General features: G+C 36.8%; 1 protein-coding gene across 1 annotated transcript in view; it reads right to left on the bottom strand.

Moving 5' to 3' along the window:
- Positions 1-16,262, bottom strand: part of LOC145772775 (E3 ubiquitin-protein ligase NEDD4-like) — a 33,284-nt gene extending 17,022 nt beyond the window's left edge. Inside the window, exons 1-7 of the mRNA XM_082584652.1 lie at positions 16,124-16,262; positions 15,044-15,123; positions 14,443-14,536; positions 13,795-13,833; positions 13,167-13,220; positions 734-790; positions 96-151 (exon numbers count right to left, since the gene is read on the bottom strand). Of these exons, the coding sequence (XP_082440778.1) occupies positions 96-151; positions 734-790; positions 13,167-13,220; positions 13,795-13,833; positions 14,443-14,536; positions 15,044-15,123; positions 16,124-16,168 (425 nt within the window). The 5' untranslated portion in view covers positions 16,169-16,262. The remainder of the gene's footprint in view (positions 1-95; positions 152-733; positions 791-13,166; positions 13,221-13,794; positions 13,834-14,442; positions 14,537-15,043; positions 15,124-16,123) is intronic.
- Positions 16,263-16,582: the final 320 nt, after the last annotated feature.

The following is a 16,582-nucleotide window of genomic DNA, read 5'->3' as shown; positions in this document are numbered from 1 at the left end:
AAATTTATAAAATAACAATATCGTATTAGTGCTGCATGTATGCTTGGCAATGCATTGTACAAGACACATTACAAAAACAAAGCGAAAGATTGTACCTTCTCGGTCTCAGAGGAAACTCTCTGTATTCAATGGCACCGTTCGGTGTTTCGTTCTGAAAGAAAATGACAGTAACTGGGCGTGCCATTGCGTAATGAAATAACACTAAGCTGTCCTTTTTTACGAACTTCGACGCCAGGCGACAATAATGCAATGTACAAAATACAACAACGATAAGCTGAGCCTGTTTAAATATTCGTCTGTGTACGTAATACTGCAGCAAACAAATTGCTTTCGTATTAAAGGGAAAACTAATATTGTTCACATGTCACAGGCAAACACAGCTCAATAACAATTCATTGTTATGCAATCCATTTACACAAGAGGCAATAAAAGTTTCACCAAGCGTTTGTAGCTGGACTTTTTGACCAAAACACTAGACACTTAAAAAAAGAGTCTTGTCATGAATATCTCGGCTTCAATATCGTTAACTGCACTATACTAACATAAAATAAAGGTAGTGATACAAAATATTCCACCCGACTGCTGGAAAATTTTTGTCTTTTTTCAAAAGCGAAAGTTAATGCTGTGAATAACGTGATGACTGATGAAGTTGAAATAACGTTAAAATCAAGCGACGGAAGTTGTGTAAATATCGCGACGCATGTGTAGCATGGATGCAGAAAATAATACCTACCGTGACATAGGCACTGTTAATGGGAACGTCCACTTGGCCAAGAAAGTCGTCCCGAGTCTGCAAGGAATCATATGTGGGTGATTATTCGTCCACTACACCAGTCTGAATACACTATTACACATGTACGGTACGTAGTTATCAATGTTATGAGTTTCGTTAGTTTTACATTCTTTCGCTGTAAGAAAAGGTTTGACCTTAAAAATATAAATACGTCTTGGTCATAACTCATGTATATTGGCCTAGAGATGGGATCGCGGGAAATCCCGACCCCGAAATTACATTTGATCGAAATGCCAGAATTCCCCAGAAGCGTTTGTAAGCACTTATGCAATGAGGTTTGGTCAAAATGAACGTACTTGTTGTTGTTGAAAACTTACAACGTGAGGTGTAAGTTACAACGTTACCAAGGGCGGCCGATGCCTGTGAAAGATCAACTTGCCGCCGTTTGTGTCTCCTTGCAATGTACACCAGCGTAGCTTTTAATTGAAGACAAAATCACACTCATAACGAAAATAGTCATGCCATGCTTCTGAGCGTAGCCCAAGGCTCTTTAACCTCACAAAGCAAGCATACACCTCACGCAAGTAAGCAGGAATAGGTGGACAATAAATGAAGTATCGCATACTTTGCGGTTTCACTTTGCCACTTTAGAAAAAATTGTTCATTCTTGAAATTACTTTTGAGTTCCATTGAAATCATCAAGCAAATCTTACATGAAATTTTCAAAACAAGCTTGACAAAAGATATGATTCTTTTTTTATTATGACTACCAAGTCGTTTACCTTGTCACACCACAAACCTATAACTCTTCCCACCAGAAATGAAGTTTGGTTAAATCAGCAGACGTAGAATTAATGCTGAAAATACATCTTTCTAGCTGGAAATAGCAAGATTGTTGAGGTGATCAAAATTACAAGATTAGACTCAGTTTTGGGTTAGGCTGCTAAATTGCAGCGAATGTGACGCGGTACAACTGCGTTGGATTTGGAATCGAAATGTCTGGTGTTCCATAACCCATCCAGGCCCAGGTATGTTCAGACGAAACGGAGAAAAACGCCTTACAGCCCAAAAGAATAACCGCCCCCATGAACCAGAGGATGAAACCCAGGTCTGCGGTTAGGAAACAATAAGATCATCAAACGAGGGTCTACTATCATGGTGTGCACTTGAGCAGCACAGTTTAAGGACAATTCTTCTAAACACGACACCTTTGGATGGAGTAATTTACGGGCAACAACAAGCACACAATGTCATATCAATCAAGCCTGCTTTAGTGGTTTAGAACTTTAGAGTCCCTACAAGTAATATGAGAAACTGGCAAAATTAATCTTTCCAAAATTCTTTTCACAGAATAATAAGCCTAAAAATACAATAGCAACCTGAAATTGTAGCAGAAATTGCGTAGATCTGTGGTATATATTTCTTGATTGTCAATAAAACAAAATTAGTAGTATCACCTCAACTAAAAACCGAGCTCAGTTACAAAATGCCAGCAAAAAGTCGGGTGGCTTATGCAATATGCATGCCTGAGCAGTGCGGATGTAACTAGACTCTGGACTAACGTATTTTCAAGAAAAAATCATTAATCAACAGTGATCATTACAACCAAATGGCACACATCTCAATCACATATTCGGTTGTGTTCAGTCTGCGATAAAGAATAATGCTAAAGAGCAATCAAGCCCTACAACGCGATTCGCTTCACAAAAGTGCCATGGAAAATTAGTTTTGTCTTGTACGCTGCTGGCTAAGTTTGACCATGCTCGTGCGAAAAGATGGCAAGATCAAGTAACCGTAGTTCAAACCCACAACAAGTATACAAATTGCTGAACTATCTGCATAGATACCGAGTATTGAGCAGCCTACTGACACCACTGTTGAACAGATCGAACAAGTCAAGTCTTGAAAATTAAATCAGTAGAATACAGCACAAGAAAGGTATGAAAGAGCTACTTCCAAAAAACAGCAAAATACCTAAAACTAGTTATCCACTGCAACCTGCAGCCTACCGTATATTAGAGTTTTGACAATTAAACGGAAAGTTATTTTTATGCTGGACTTTCTGCCTGAATCCACCAGTGACCAACGCTACATCTCTATCTACTTGTTGATGGAGGGGATAACAAAGCATTAAAGTTGATGGTTAAAATCAAACTGCTGCACATGTCGCTTTCCATCACCAATTACGTGACATTACACAAGACAGCAAACCCCAGCCAACAAAGTCCTTTCTACATTACAACGTTTGTAAACGTTGAATAAATGTTTATACTGTATCTTGAGGACAACGATTTGATGATAAAATAAAAGTACAACTAACCAAGTCAGGAAGTAATTATGTGAATGTTTCTAAAACTTAACAAAAATAACTTATCTTTTTAAAATGCCACTAAGTTAATAAATTTCACCATGTGTCGACGCACATCACCTTTAATTAGGTAGAACGATTTTGTTCACTGTATCCAGGCTTACGCTGAGTAGATGAAGATTTAGATTGAGAGGACAGGAAGACAATCTTCATAACCACTTTCAGGAATGCGTTTTTTAGTGACTGGCCTACGACAGCCGCATGCTCTTGAGCGGTGTCAAACAGGCGCTCTTACAAAAGTCGTACCATGCGGCCATGCAGTGCAGCCGACAGGTAAAAAGATGGGGTCTTGTCACAAGTATTTGATGCATTTGATGCACTTCACAACCATTTGATGCACTTCAAGCTTCTACCACCAACGAAATGCATCATAATGATAGTTTTATTTTAATATGCGTTCAGTGTAACTAAGGAATCAATTATAGTGGTTGTCCTAATGAAATTACAGTATAATAACGACGGAATGGCCCGTTTCGGTGAGTCCGATCCCTTCACGGAGGATTTTTTCAATTTTTTTTTTAAATTATCGGGTACCGTAGCCTCCGAATCGGACTCACCGAATAGTAGCAGACCCGAATAACGAAGATGATGAAAAAAATCGTTTATGCATGACCTGTTGAAGTAGGCCACATAGCCTTATTAAGTGTAATTTTGTAAAATCTGCTGTCTTTCTGTACAGTTTGTGCCACACAATGGCCATCTCTTAGCTGCTTCAGTCTTCGTTCTGCATACTGGTCGAAATCTGTTAAATTTCTGACGGAATACTTCAGGCCTACGTTTGTCGTTTCTGCTTTGTAAAGAAGAGGTTTGAGCTGACAAAAAAAAATTGCTTCAGAACACTGGATCGTCCGACAAGTCAGTTTTAATGCTAATGAAAGTGTACATCGCAATCGCATTGCTTAGGGGAGATTACAAGCCATTCGAAAAACATCAAATTTGGCCATGGGCATGTCTTCTGTATTAACATGTAGCTTCATGTGTCATCTTAACTTGATAACTTTATGTAATTTCTCTTCTTGGCTAATCGTGTTAATGCAACGAAGGCAAATTATTGACAACGTTTATGAGACACGCAACAGTACGAGTTGCCTGAAGGAGGTCGTTACCAGCATATCCACGTGACATCGTGACGTCGAGGGTCACGCCAAGCAACGCACACACGTAAACGACGTGTGACGTCACACAACAAAGAAGGCTGTGTGTGCATTAGGGTGGAGTGAAAAAAATTTTTTTTTTCAAATCAAAAAATCAGATTAACCAAAAGTGGCGTATGGACCTAAAACCAACTTCTGAGAAGGTTTTGGGTTTGTGCCACCTACACCGAGGTGGCCCATAATTTTTAAAGGTCATCCGAGGGTCAAATTTCATAAAAATCCCATAACTTGGAAACCGGTTAAGCTAGAATGTTGGTTTTTGGCTTAAAAGTTCCAGAAGGTCCATGTTTATATATGCTCTAATGCAACTTTTGTCTCTATTTTAACTATATAAGCTGATAATAATAAAAAATGACGTTTTAGTTTGAAAGCTATGCAACAAAGAAGTGAAAATGCTATATTTGAACTATTTGCACCCATAGTTGTGTGTTAAAGCATAATAGGTACAAACTGACTAAGTATTGCTTAAAATACTTTCTAAGTAGTTGGTACAAAGGATATATGCAAGCAGCAATCATGGATATATGACAAACAAACTCAATGACAAAAATAATGTAGCAAAGACTCATACGCAATAATGTTACAATGTTATTTGACATCAAGTTTCAAAATTTACATCTTTGGTTTCCATGAAATTTATAAGAAACTACTTACAATCAGGGTCGCATTATAAAAATTATCATGTGGTGAAAAAATATTGAAAACCTTCAACCTGAAAGCATCAGCACTATCAAAGTCAGAAAAAATATATTTCGACTCTAATCCATTGCAAATTTGGGCAAGGCTGACTCTGCTTTGGTAAAGACCCTTGGTAAAGACCAACCTTAATCCACCACTGTTTGCAATGAGTGTTACAGAAACCATGACATCAACTCATTTATAATTACACATATCCAATAACGATACACAGCCAGGGGCTCCGAGAAGGGGGGGGGGGGGGTCGGGCAACTTTCCCCCCTAGCATAATATTGTAAAGGAAAAACAAATGCAGAGAAGGATGGATTTGAAACTGCTCAAGTAGGCTTCTTGAATGAGGCAGCTTTATTTTGAATTTCCTATCTGGCCTGGTTACACTTGAAAATGACACAAGCTACAGTTGATCACTTACTCCAAAAATGATATGACCACGAGAGTCAAACCAGCGCTGCATGATCTCGAGTCGGACGCATAACCACTGAGCTAACACCGGTGGACTTACGGTACGCCTGGCCAATGCAGTTTTTGAAGTCAAGGTTCCGTTGGTCAAGCAAAAATAGTAGGCTACACGCTTAGCCAATCGCAGCAGCACCAGTTTTTAAGTTAAAACAATAGAAAATTGATGATGCAGAAATCAGTAGGCTTAACAGGCATCAAATTTTACGTCTTGAAACAGTTTAACAATGCCTACCTTAATACAAGAATGATTCGTTCTTGATGAGATGCATTTGAAGTTGCATATGCTATGATCGAAAAATACTTGGAACTGCTTATTTTATTCAAAAATTTGTTTTTTTTTAAGTTGTTACACTATCATTTTAGTGGCAAAAATGGGCCCCCCTCAAACGTGCAAAAACGAAAAACTACTCGTTTTTCCTTCACAATATTATGCTAGGGGGGAAAGTTGCCCGACTTTCCCCCTCTCGGAGCCACTGGCTGTGTATTGCCATTGGATATGTGTAATTATAAATGAGTTGATGTCATAGTTTCTGTAACACTCATTGCAAATAGTGGTGGATTAAGGTTGGCAAGGGTCTTTACCAAAGCAGAGTCAGCCTTGCCCAAATTTGCAATGGATTAGAGTCGAAATATATTTTTTCTGACTTTGATAGTCCTAATGTTTTCAGGTTGAAGGTTTTCAATATTTTTTCACCACATGATAATTTTTATAATGTGACCCTGATTGTAAGTAGTTTCTAATAAATTTCATGGAAACCAAAGATGTAAATTTTGAAACTTAATGTCAAATAGCATAGTAACATTATTGCATTTGAGTCTTTGCTACATTATTTTTGTCATTGAGTTTGTTTGTCACATATCCATGATTGTTGCTTGCATATCCTTTGTACTAACTACTTAGAAAGTATTTTAAGCAGCACTTAGTCAGTTTGTACCTATTATGCTTTAACACATAACTATGGGTGCAAATAGTTCAAATATAGCATTTTCAATTCTCCACGTTACATAGCTTTCAAACTAAAACGTCATTTTTTATTATTATCAGCTTATGTAGTTAAAATAGAGACAAAAGTTGCATTAGAGCATATATAAACATGGACCTTCTGGAACTTTTAAGCCAAAAACCAACATTCTAGCTTAACCGGTTTCCAAGTTATGGGATTTTCATGAAATTTGACCCTCGGATGACCTTTAAAAATTATGGGCCACCTCGGTGTAGGTGACACAAACCCAAAACCTTCTCAGAAGTTGGTTTTAGGTCCATACGCCAATTTTGGTTAATCTGATTTTTTGATTTGAAAAAAAAAAATTTTTTCACTCCACCCTAGTGTGCATGAATATCAAGCAGCAATCGTAGTGGTTAAAAGTTATGAGACAGTAATTTGAAAGGAAAACTACAAAAAATCGTCCACACCTGTTATCTAAACTCCAAAGTCATAATTTTAAAACGTTTAAAAACGCACGCTTGGTTGTTGCTGAAACAGGGAAAAGTTTACACTTGGTGCAAATAGAAGAACTTATAAACTGAACTCTCATTCTTGAAACTTTCGGATCAGGCCTCAAATGAACAACGCCGGCTTAACGAACCGAGCACATAGTTTGAAGTTTGCGATTGTGTACAAATTCTCAATAACAATTCAGGTTGCTACATTTTGAAATAACTTTGAACAATTTTACTTCAAATACAGTACAGTTTGGTACAAAAAAATTTTACATTAACAAAATTAGGCACACATAACTGGTCAAATGAATGGTCAAAAAATGGTCAAACATACCAGAACGAATGTGATGTGATGGGGCAAAGGGGACACGTTTTTATTCTCTGAATGCCAACAACTCAAAAAGTAAAGATTGTATTAAGACTTAAAAATAACCAAACCAAACACCAATTATAATTATGTATTGAACTGTGTTTTTGTAAACAGGCTGAGAAACATCAAAAACTCAACAAGTGATGAATGTGGCTAAAATCGTCATGGCTCTAATCTCCATTTAGCTAATATCTGACATGGAACTCCATCAGCAATGTTCTGCAGATCAACAGACTTGTGTAAATAGGCCGACGTATCAAAACTGTTAATGCTGTACCTAACAGTTTGAAGAATAAACATTCTCCTCACACAGTCATGGAAAGAACAGCGTTATGTTTAACTTGTGTCGATGATATAATGAAAGTAACTCGTGACCTACAACATAAGAAATATGCGCATCTAAAACCAACATTGGCAAACATCTCTCTAAATGAGTTTCTTGGAAAAACTTGTCCACGAAATGAATGCATGAGAATGCTGTTTCTTTTTGTTCGCTCAATGCCTTACAAAGCTATTTCTAAGACAAAAACTAACACAGCTAAGAACATGACATACGAATACATAACTAGTAGCTTTGCAAACAAACATAATTAGTGAAACGTCGTAAAACAATGTGTTAACATTAACAGAAACCAGGAGAAACAAACTGATTCACAGGGAAAACTGCAGTGGATTAGAAATATGACTCAGCTGTTTAGTGATTGTTTCTAGCTCTGGATGAACAGCACAGCATCCAAAATTCAGAAACTAAACTGATGCTACATTCACAGCACTGTTAAAACTAAATGTTTTGAAGCGTTTAATTTTGGCAGCAAAGTGAAACTAATTTGAATGAAAAATTTAACATGCTTTTAAATTCAACAAATTTACAACAGTCTACCCTTCGGTTAGCATTATAAACAGAGATGGAATTTAACCAAAATAAAAATGCCAACAATTGGAACATGGCCAAGCAGTTTCAGTTATAAGATTGTAAAATAAACCACGTTTGATGGATTTTATCTAACGACACCTTTCTTGTCTTAATCGAATAGTGTCATATTATACAAGAAGGAACTGAACATGTTTTTCATGAAAGAATTCGCAATGAGAAGCGCAGAATTTTTGATAGATTGATTTAAAAATAACATTTAAACTGAAAAGGTAATCAAAGACCGGATATTCTTAATCGCAATCGCAAGCAGTAAAACGTCTTTCTTATTCGGTCATATACAGGGTCATCAGTATTTATTGTTACAACTTAAATTGGTTATATTTATGAAATGAAAGAAAATTTAGAATTTTTGCAAATGTATTATTGTAGAAAAAGCAATAGAGAGTTAATACACAAAATATTATTCAATATGTCCTCCATCTGCGTCAATAACTAGTTGAAGACGTTTAGGAAAAGCCTTGCATGTGTCACGAATTTACTTTCTGAGGGACTTTGGCCCACTCCTTCTGCAGTTTCACCTTCAGAGCTTCCAAACTTTGATGGTGAGTGGCCGAGACCTTGCTCTCAAGGTATGACCAGATCCCAAAATCAAGAGGATTCAGATCGGAGGAAGACGGGGGCCATTTCTCTTTGGGAATGAAGTGCGGGACATTCTCGGAAAGCCACTCCTGAGTCTTTTTAGCCCCATGTGATGGTGTAGAGTCCTGCTGAAAAGACCAGGGACGTTTTTTGAAGTGCTTCTGGGCCCAGGGCAACAATGCGCCAACGAGGATGTCATCTCGATAGTTTTGCTGGTTCAATTTCACCCCCTGGTCAACAAAAAAGAGGGGACTTTTACCGGACTCTGTCACGGCTGCCCAGACCATCACTGAGGCGGCATATTGTTTCCTTGTCACCACTCGAGATGCTTCATCTCCATCCCTCGACCAAACCCGATCGTTTTGGGTGTTAAAGTGATGTTCAACATCAAATTTCTTCTCATCACTGAAAACGAGATTTGGTAGCATGCCATCCTGAATGCAGGAAAGAAGAATCTGGGATCTTTGGCGTTGTTTATCAACAACTTTAGCAGAAAGTTGTTGTTTCTTGACCTGCTTGAATGGAGACATCTTCAGGTCCTTTCGGAGTAAAGTTGACATGGTCCCATACGACACTCTCGACTCTTTAGCCAGAATCTCGATGGATGAAATAGATTGTAACGCTAAATATTGATGACCCTGTATTTAAAACAGTGTCTCAATCGAAAAATTTAATTAGCTAGTGCTACATCAAACACTTGAATGATGTGAATGGCAAGCGAGTCAGTAGGTACCTCCATTTGATGAGTTTTTGTTCAAAGTGCATCCACTGTTACGATTTATAATTACAATGAATAAGCACCAACTTCACACATTAATAAGACACAATAGTGACGTGACTGGTTTTAGTGTGCAATCAAGTACATTTTTATTTAAACTTCGTTCTAAAGTTAAAGTTTAAGTACGTACAGTCTTACCGGAACATCAAGTTTCTCTTGATGTCTTGGCAACAACTGAAAACCCGGAATATCCGGGAAGGCTCAAAGAAAAACCATATTGTGTTTTAAACAGTTCAAGCTCACCCCACCCAGGTAACCAGTCATACAGAATCGATATGTGGAGAACTCAAGTGAGCACAGTAGTTTACCATTAAATGAAACTTATGTCAGTTCAGGGTAAAGCTCTTTTCACCAACCATTGCCAAGGTGCCAAAAAATGCACATATTGTATAGTAGCTCAAAAATTACTACAAACATGAAGATGAATGCATTTGTAAGTTAATTTAATAAGCTTTATCAGTCACGGTATCCAGAATAAATAAAATGCGAATACAATCAACCAGCATAAATCACGTAAAAACAAGTTCATCAAAAAGTCAGTAGTATGTGACTGGCTTATTCAAGCAAATTGCATTCGCTGTGAACACTTTACGTGAAGCTCATTCCTAAAAACAACCACGATATTATATAAAGAATTCGGCTAAATAACAGTCCTGACGTAACGGAAGTAGAGTGAGAAGTACCGGTACATCTGTGCAATCAGCACCATGACACAAGGTTTCACCACTGAGCATTCTTTCAACACATTTTCGTGAACCGAAAAAAAAGCAATGAGAGTTGGTTTCAAAAAACGTCATTTACTTTTTGCTTTTATGATATTGAGCACATGTGATATCCAAATAAACAGAACTGGCAACAAGTAACTAGAAAAGTATGCCCAATGCGATTCCTTGTTTGCTCGTCGTAAAACTTTACAGCAATACAGTACAGCCAATTCCTCATACTACGCTGTACAAGTCGGTCAACACAGAAACACAAAAATCACTTTATAACCAGAAGAAATAAGTTGTGACAAGAACTAATATACCTCACTGGCGTTCACTTTATTGCTTACATACTTTTGGTGTATTTCAGTCGTCCATTATGCTGAGTCATTTATATGTTATTTGTCGGTGCAGGGAAAGAAAAGCGTTTCGTGTAAGTGGCACCAGCTCATGCTGACCAAGCTAGCAAACGTCGCCTTTTTATATCGTTTCAACGTCGTCGGACGTTGACTTGATGTAAAAATGATTTCCTTTCGCTATTTGGGTCACCAGGCTGAGCTTGAAATAAAAAAATAACGACTAGCACAAGGCCACACATTCTTGATGGACAAACAAATCCTGTGGTGAAGAATGTTATGCTTCGCTTGCAACATTGCTAGCAATGCAGAAACAACCAGTAGCTGGAAATAACTAATGTAAACAAGCTCATACAGTTGTTACAGCCACTTGGTGACGATTGCTAGTCAGCACGTGACCATGTTGACTCACCGAAACACGGTCTTCGGTTTTGTGACTCTACTGGTAGCTGAAATGCTCCTTCCTACCCAAACAACTGCAGTGTCCACTGTCCATGCGCGTTAAAATAAACTTAGATACCTTACAAAGTTTTCACACTTTTTCTCGCTGTTGCATATACTTGGTCTTAGATTTTAGTGTTACTTTGTATCGTCCAGTACACAGCAATGAAGAAATAAGAAGCCAAGCATATTCGACGGCAAAGACCAAGATAAATTCTACAGACTGCGACAACAATCTTAGTAAGATTTTCACCGTAAAAACAATCTCGTGTCATTGTTATTAATTTCCAAAGGATTTTTTTTTGACAGATATTAAACACAGAACAGAGCATCCACTCAGCACAAACAGCTCGACTGGTTGTTTTGATCAATAAAACAAGGCTTCGTTGCTCTAGTAGTCTAAAAGATAGTTACCACGGTCAAATACAAAGTATATATGTTCATTTTTCTAAAACCAAAAATGTGAACAACAACTGACAAATTAAACAACAATCTGATATATAACAAACGATGATGTCGCAATTTCAGTCTTTAACACATTGATATCGAATCTACTTTTCCTACCGATTAATTATCATTCATAACACATACCATGGTCCATGGTAGCAGAAATTTAGTCCGAATACAACAAACCGTGGCTGTCAATGAGCATGTTAATACCTATTCCATTTATCTATTACCACGATTCAAGTCATGCTACTAACAAAAACGTACATATTTCAGCAAGACGTATATTTTAGTTTCAAGTCCGAGGTTTTAAGTTTGGAGGCTTCAAATGAATTTCACTCAGAATTTCAATTTCGTGCTTTGCAAAATGCAAAGTTTTCCTCATCAGACTTGGAAACATGAAAGTTTTTCTATTTCGTAGTAATACGATATGATATTCGTGCAACAAAAAGAGTGCTCAACCACAAGTACAAAGCCAAGCAGAGTAAATTCAAGTAAATGATGTCACTACGTATTAGCAAATTAGCATTAATAGCCTAATGGGATTTTCAGAACGTTATGGAACACAAGTAAAAAGAAAGGTGAGGCTGTGTGAGGTATGCGAGTGCTAACTTTCTAATTTGTTTTACGGGTTTTGTTGAGAACAAAGTCAAGGCAAGGTGCTTGATATGACAGAGTTATGTTTTTTGCATGTTTTCCAGAACCTTTTAAAGATTTCACCAAGGGTAAAACGGGCTGAAGGTTACTTGAAAAATAGCGATTTCAATTACTTGTATAGTGATGCACGCAATATGCATTTTGGGATTATTTTTAACTCGTAACTTCAAGCTTGGTAAAAAATTTCTGAATTCTCCTAAGTGTGTAGCCCTGTTCAGCAGTTAAACGATACAACATCAGGAACCAGGCATTATTTACTTCCGTTTAAAATGGGATTTGATAAAAGTATGTGTTACTGGGGGAGGTTGACTGCTCCAACTGTAAACCTTACTTCAGCCCAAAGTATGTCATCAAAAACATCTTGTTTCCAGTAACATGCAAACTACTGTGCATTCTTTCACAAACAATTCAATACAGCAGGCAAACAAGAAAACCTGCGCGATCCAATAAAATATAATAAGAATGATGGTAATCAGCACAAAAGTAAAAAAAAAGAACTTGAGATCACTTTACAACCCAACACCATCACCCATCAGGTCACAAAATGTCTCTGTGGTGCTGGTACAATATATGTTCCGCATAACAACACCTATTTCAACAATTAAAAAAGGCATAGACGCCAAAATTGAATGTCAACTATGGGTAATTAAACTTTAAAAGGACGCATTAGACCAAGTATTGAAGTAAACAAAAGGCTACGGTAGATGCCTTGCGGTATGTAAAAGCAATCAAGTTGGGTAAAAAACTGTTTGAAAATTGAAGTGGTAAAGTAAACCTTGCATCCGATTATTTTACGACCATTTTAAACATTTTAACACGTTTATATCAAACATATCATTTTGTGTTTGTGATCCATTCCATGGATGATAAATATTGCGGGCAACCACGCAAGATTGTCAAAATTATGTCTTAATGTAGTATATAAATAAATCATAAATACTATTATGCTCACTGGGTTCAAAAACTAGCACTTTTCGAACGTTTTTTCTTTTCAGCCCAATTTTACACCAATGCACAGACTCAGTAGAAATTTCTGTACATCCACTTACCAGCCTGTTCTCATCGAACACTTCAAACACAAGTCGGTTTTCGCTGGGAGCAACCTATAACATATAAAAAAAATGCATTTGTACAGAAGTGAAGACATGGACACAGTCAGTAAATCAAAAATGTAAATCCCATAGCCTACAACCTGTTTCCTTTTTCACTAAAATGCAAATCATGTTTTGAGATGCTGTTCTTGACAAGGACTTGATATATATACTGTCGAAACTGTTCATTTTTTGTTCTCTGTTTCTATAATGATAAATGGTGTGGTTTCATTTGCGGTTAAACTAAACATCAGCGAGCTTTTGGTGCTTTAATCAAAACACTGTAGAAATAAGCGAACATCAGCAGTTGTAGTTCACAATTAACATTATTGGTCACAGTTTACATGGACACAAATTATCGTTTTTCGTTCCTTTCTACGTTAATGATTGCGTCGGGTATTTCACAAAAGACTTTACAAAACCAGAGAAATAGATCAAGAAAAGTCTTGTCGATATCTTGTCGTTTTTAATAACTGAAAAGTGACTCATACTTAATATTCATCACATACCACTAAACACTTCTGGAATTAATAAATGTATAAATTTAGTTTTATCAGTGTTAAGTTTACACTGTAAACAGACTTACTCGAAAGCGAAATTCTTCATTCCACACTGGATTAAGCGTCTGAATTAAAAAGAAAAATTTTGTGCAAAAATTATTAAACTCAAAGATATATATATATAATATTAGTTAAATTAGTAACGCTATAAGTAGCTCTCAGTTAACCATCACCATAAAGTCACAAATATTTATACTGATCAAATCACTTGTTCCCGAAGTTGGATAATAATTCAAATATAGTATTGTGATACACTACAACATACAAGTTGCACAATGTAATTGATTCCATTCACCAAAAAACGCAGTGTTTTCATTGGTTGTTAATGCGCTTGACCATGGACTTTTAAATTGTAGCACCTGGACTGGACACGCAGTGACCAACATGAGGCCAAACAGTTGGTACAACGGTTGACCAACAGTGGGCCAACAGGGTTAGTTACTTGGCTGTTGGCCCACTGTTGGTCAACCGTTGTACCAACTGTTTGGCCTCATGTTGGTCACTGCGTGTCCAGTCCAGGTGCTACTATTTAGAAGTCCATGGCTTGACCAAGCAACTAATACTAGTGAAGATGCAACACAATACATCTCGCCACTTGCTACAATTATATAAATAGTTACAATAATACTTGCTACTGAGATTTTTAAAAAATGCAAAAATAATGGCAACCATACCCTCTTTATCGTCTTGGTATTGACAGAATCATATTTTTTAGATGAGCGACCCCGTCTTTTAGGCCTGTACAAAGTCACACTCACATAAGGATCGCTGAAAATACAAAGAGAAAATAAATCAAGAGAAAATCAGAAAGTGCTACGTGAACACATCATATATTGTACAGTGCAATGCTTGTCACTCTGAGTAACAAGGAAAAATGCAGAAGTTTCATTCGCCCTTATCACTTCATGGCTGAAAGGAACAAGTGCTGCAGACGAGAGAGGCTTTAAATCCCAAGTGCACATAACTTACACCTTCGATCAAAAGTTTAAAACTATGGATGATAACTCAACACCAACTTGTTTTTGCTTAGAAGATATTTTTTAAAAGAACCACTATCCAATGCAGATTGGATGGATGGATGATTGAATGGTCATCGGAAGCACTAATGAGTAGTAACAGTAAGTAGAAAGAAAAGCTGTAATCTCTACCTTTAATAAAAAAAGAAAATCATTAACAGCAAAACTCAACAGCTCACAATTAAAAGAAGTTGAACATTTGGAAGGAAAATAAAAAAAAGTTTGGGTTTTTATGAAATATGAAAGTTAAACAACATACCTTGCTCCAAAGATGTCTTTTTTTGCAAGGCTATGTCCGGATAAGACTTGTATCCTCATCAAACGATAATTGACACCAGTCTGTAAAAAGTTACTATTTTAAAATTTGCTTGCTGGCTACAAGTTTGACAAAAACACGTCTTTAAATCTCAGGACAAAAAACTTTTTAGAGGACAAATAAAACTCGTCAGTTTTAATAATTGAGATGTGATTCATACTCAATGTTCATCATATATATACCACTAAAAGACCCTTGGAATTCATAACTGTGTTACTTGACTCTCTAGAAATAACCCACTAACGCAACTTCCATGATAAAAGTGAACTTTTTCTATTGTTGAATAAACTGTCTTTTTTCATTCGAGTTTCTGCGACGAAAGGGCAAAGGCATATTCTTTTACTACCGTAGGTTAGGATGTTGTTGTTTCCTGAATTCCACTGAGAGGCTGCTAAAGAAGAGTCTACGCTACGGTCTCATCGTTCAACAGGAAAGCCAGAATACACTGACACCCACAGCAAATACTGCATACAAAAACTAACTGCCGAGATTCACAAAATACAGACATGAAAAATCATGATGCTATAGTAATGAGTGGTTGACTGGTTGGCAGAGAGTTGAATTGGATAAAGATACACTACACATGGGATGATCTTAGTATTTGTAATTGCCGATATCTTGAAAACTGCTTCATGAATTTTGGCACGGTTAATGCCAATCTTCACTTTTTCTTATTAGCTCCTTATCAAAAATAAGAAATTCTGGGTGGGTTACCCTTACCAAGCGTGACTATATTATAATACAGTAGAATGACCCAGTGCTGTTATGTCTTCAATTTCCAGTGCAAAGTGCCAAAATGTTAACAGTGTAGCCCGAAATATCACAAAATATAAAGACAGAATTTATCAACTAGCACTTGGAGTGGCAAACTACACTAGAAAGTCAGACTGCTATCAAGTGCAATAGGTCATTTACAAACAAATTTAATAAGTGCCTGTTGGCCTGGGCTGTGTAAAAAGGTTGTCATGGTTACAAGTACAATTACACATACACACAAATATCAACTGCATAAAAAATACTTACCTCCTGCTGCTTGTGCCCATGAATGGTTTCATCCAGCCTGGCCATAAGCACGAATACACTTCAAGTATTTCCCAAGAGTTAATATTTATTTAAATAAAGGTGATTAAAACAGGTAGGAAAGCTATAACCTTAGCCAAAATCTATCCCTGGTTTAAAAAAAACAGAACAGCACATTAAGATAATGTTTATTAATGTCATTATACCTGAAATCTGAAAGTAATGGGAAACACATATACATCAGCTTAATACTACATTTCCGGTAAGCAGCCAATTACAAGATAAATGATTAACATAATGCTTACAGTGCAATTAAAGAATGCAAATATATATCCATTAGTGCACATTGTGCAAAGGGCTATGAAATAATGACTACAGTTGATAATTAGACTACAGTAGAATTTGCCTATAAATGATACATGAAGGGACCTTCGAAAAAGTGTCACTGTGGTCGAATTCTAC

Source organism: Aplidium turbinatum, chromosome 6 (genome assembly GCF_918807975.1).
Source record: "Aplidium turbinatum chromosome 6, kaAplTurb1.1, whole genome shotgun sequence".
NCBI lineage: Eukaryota > Metazoa > Chordata > Ascidiacea > Aplousobranchia > Polyclinidae > Aplidium > Aplidium turbinatum.
Note: the sequence above shows the minus strand (reverse complement) of the source record. Positions and strands in the feature narration are given on the sequence as shown.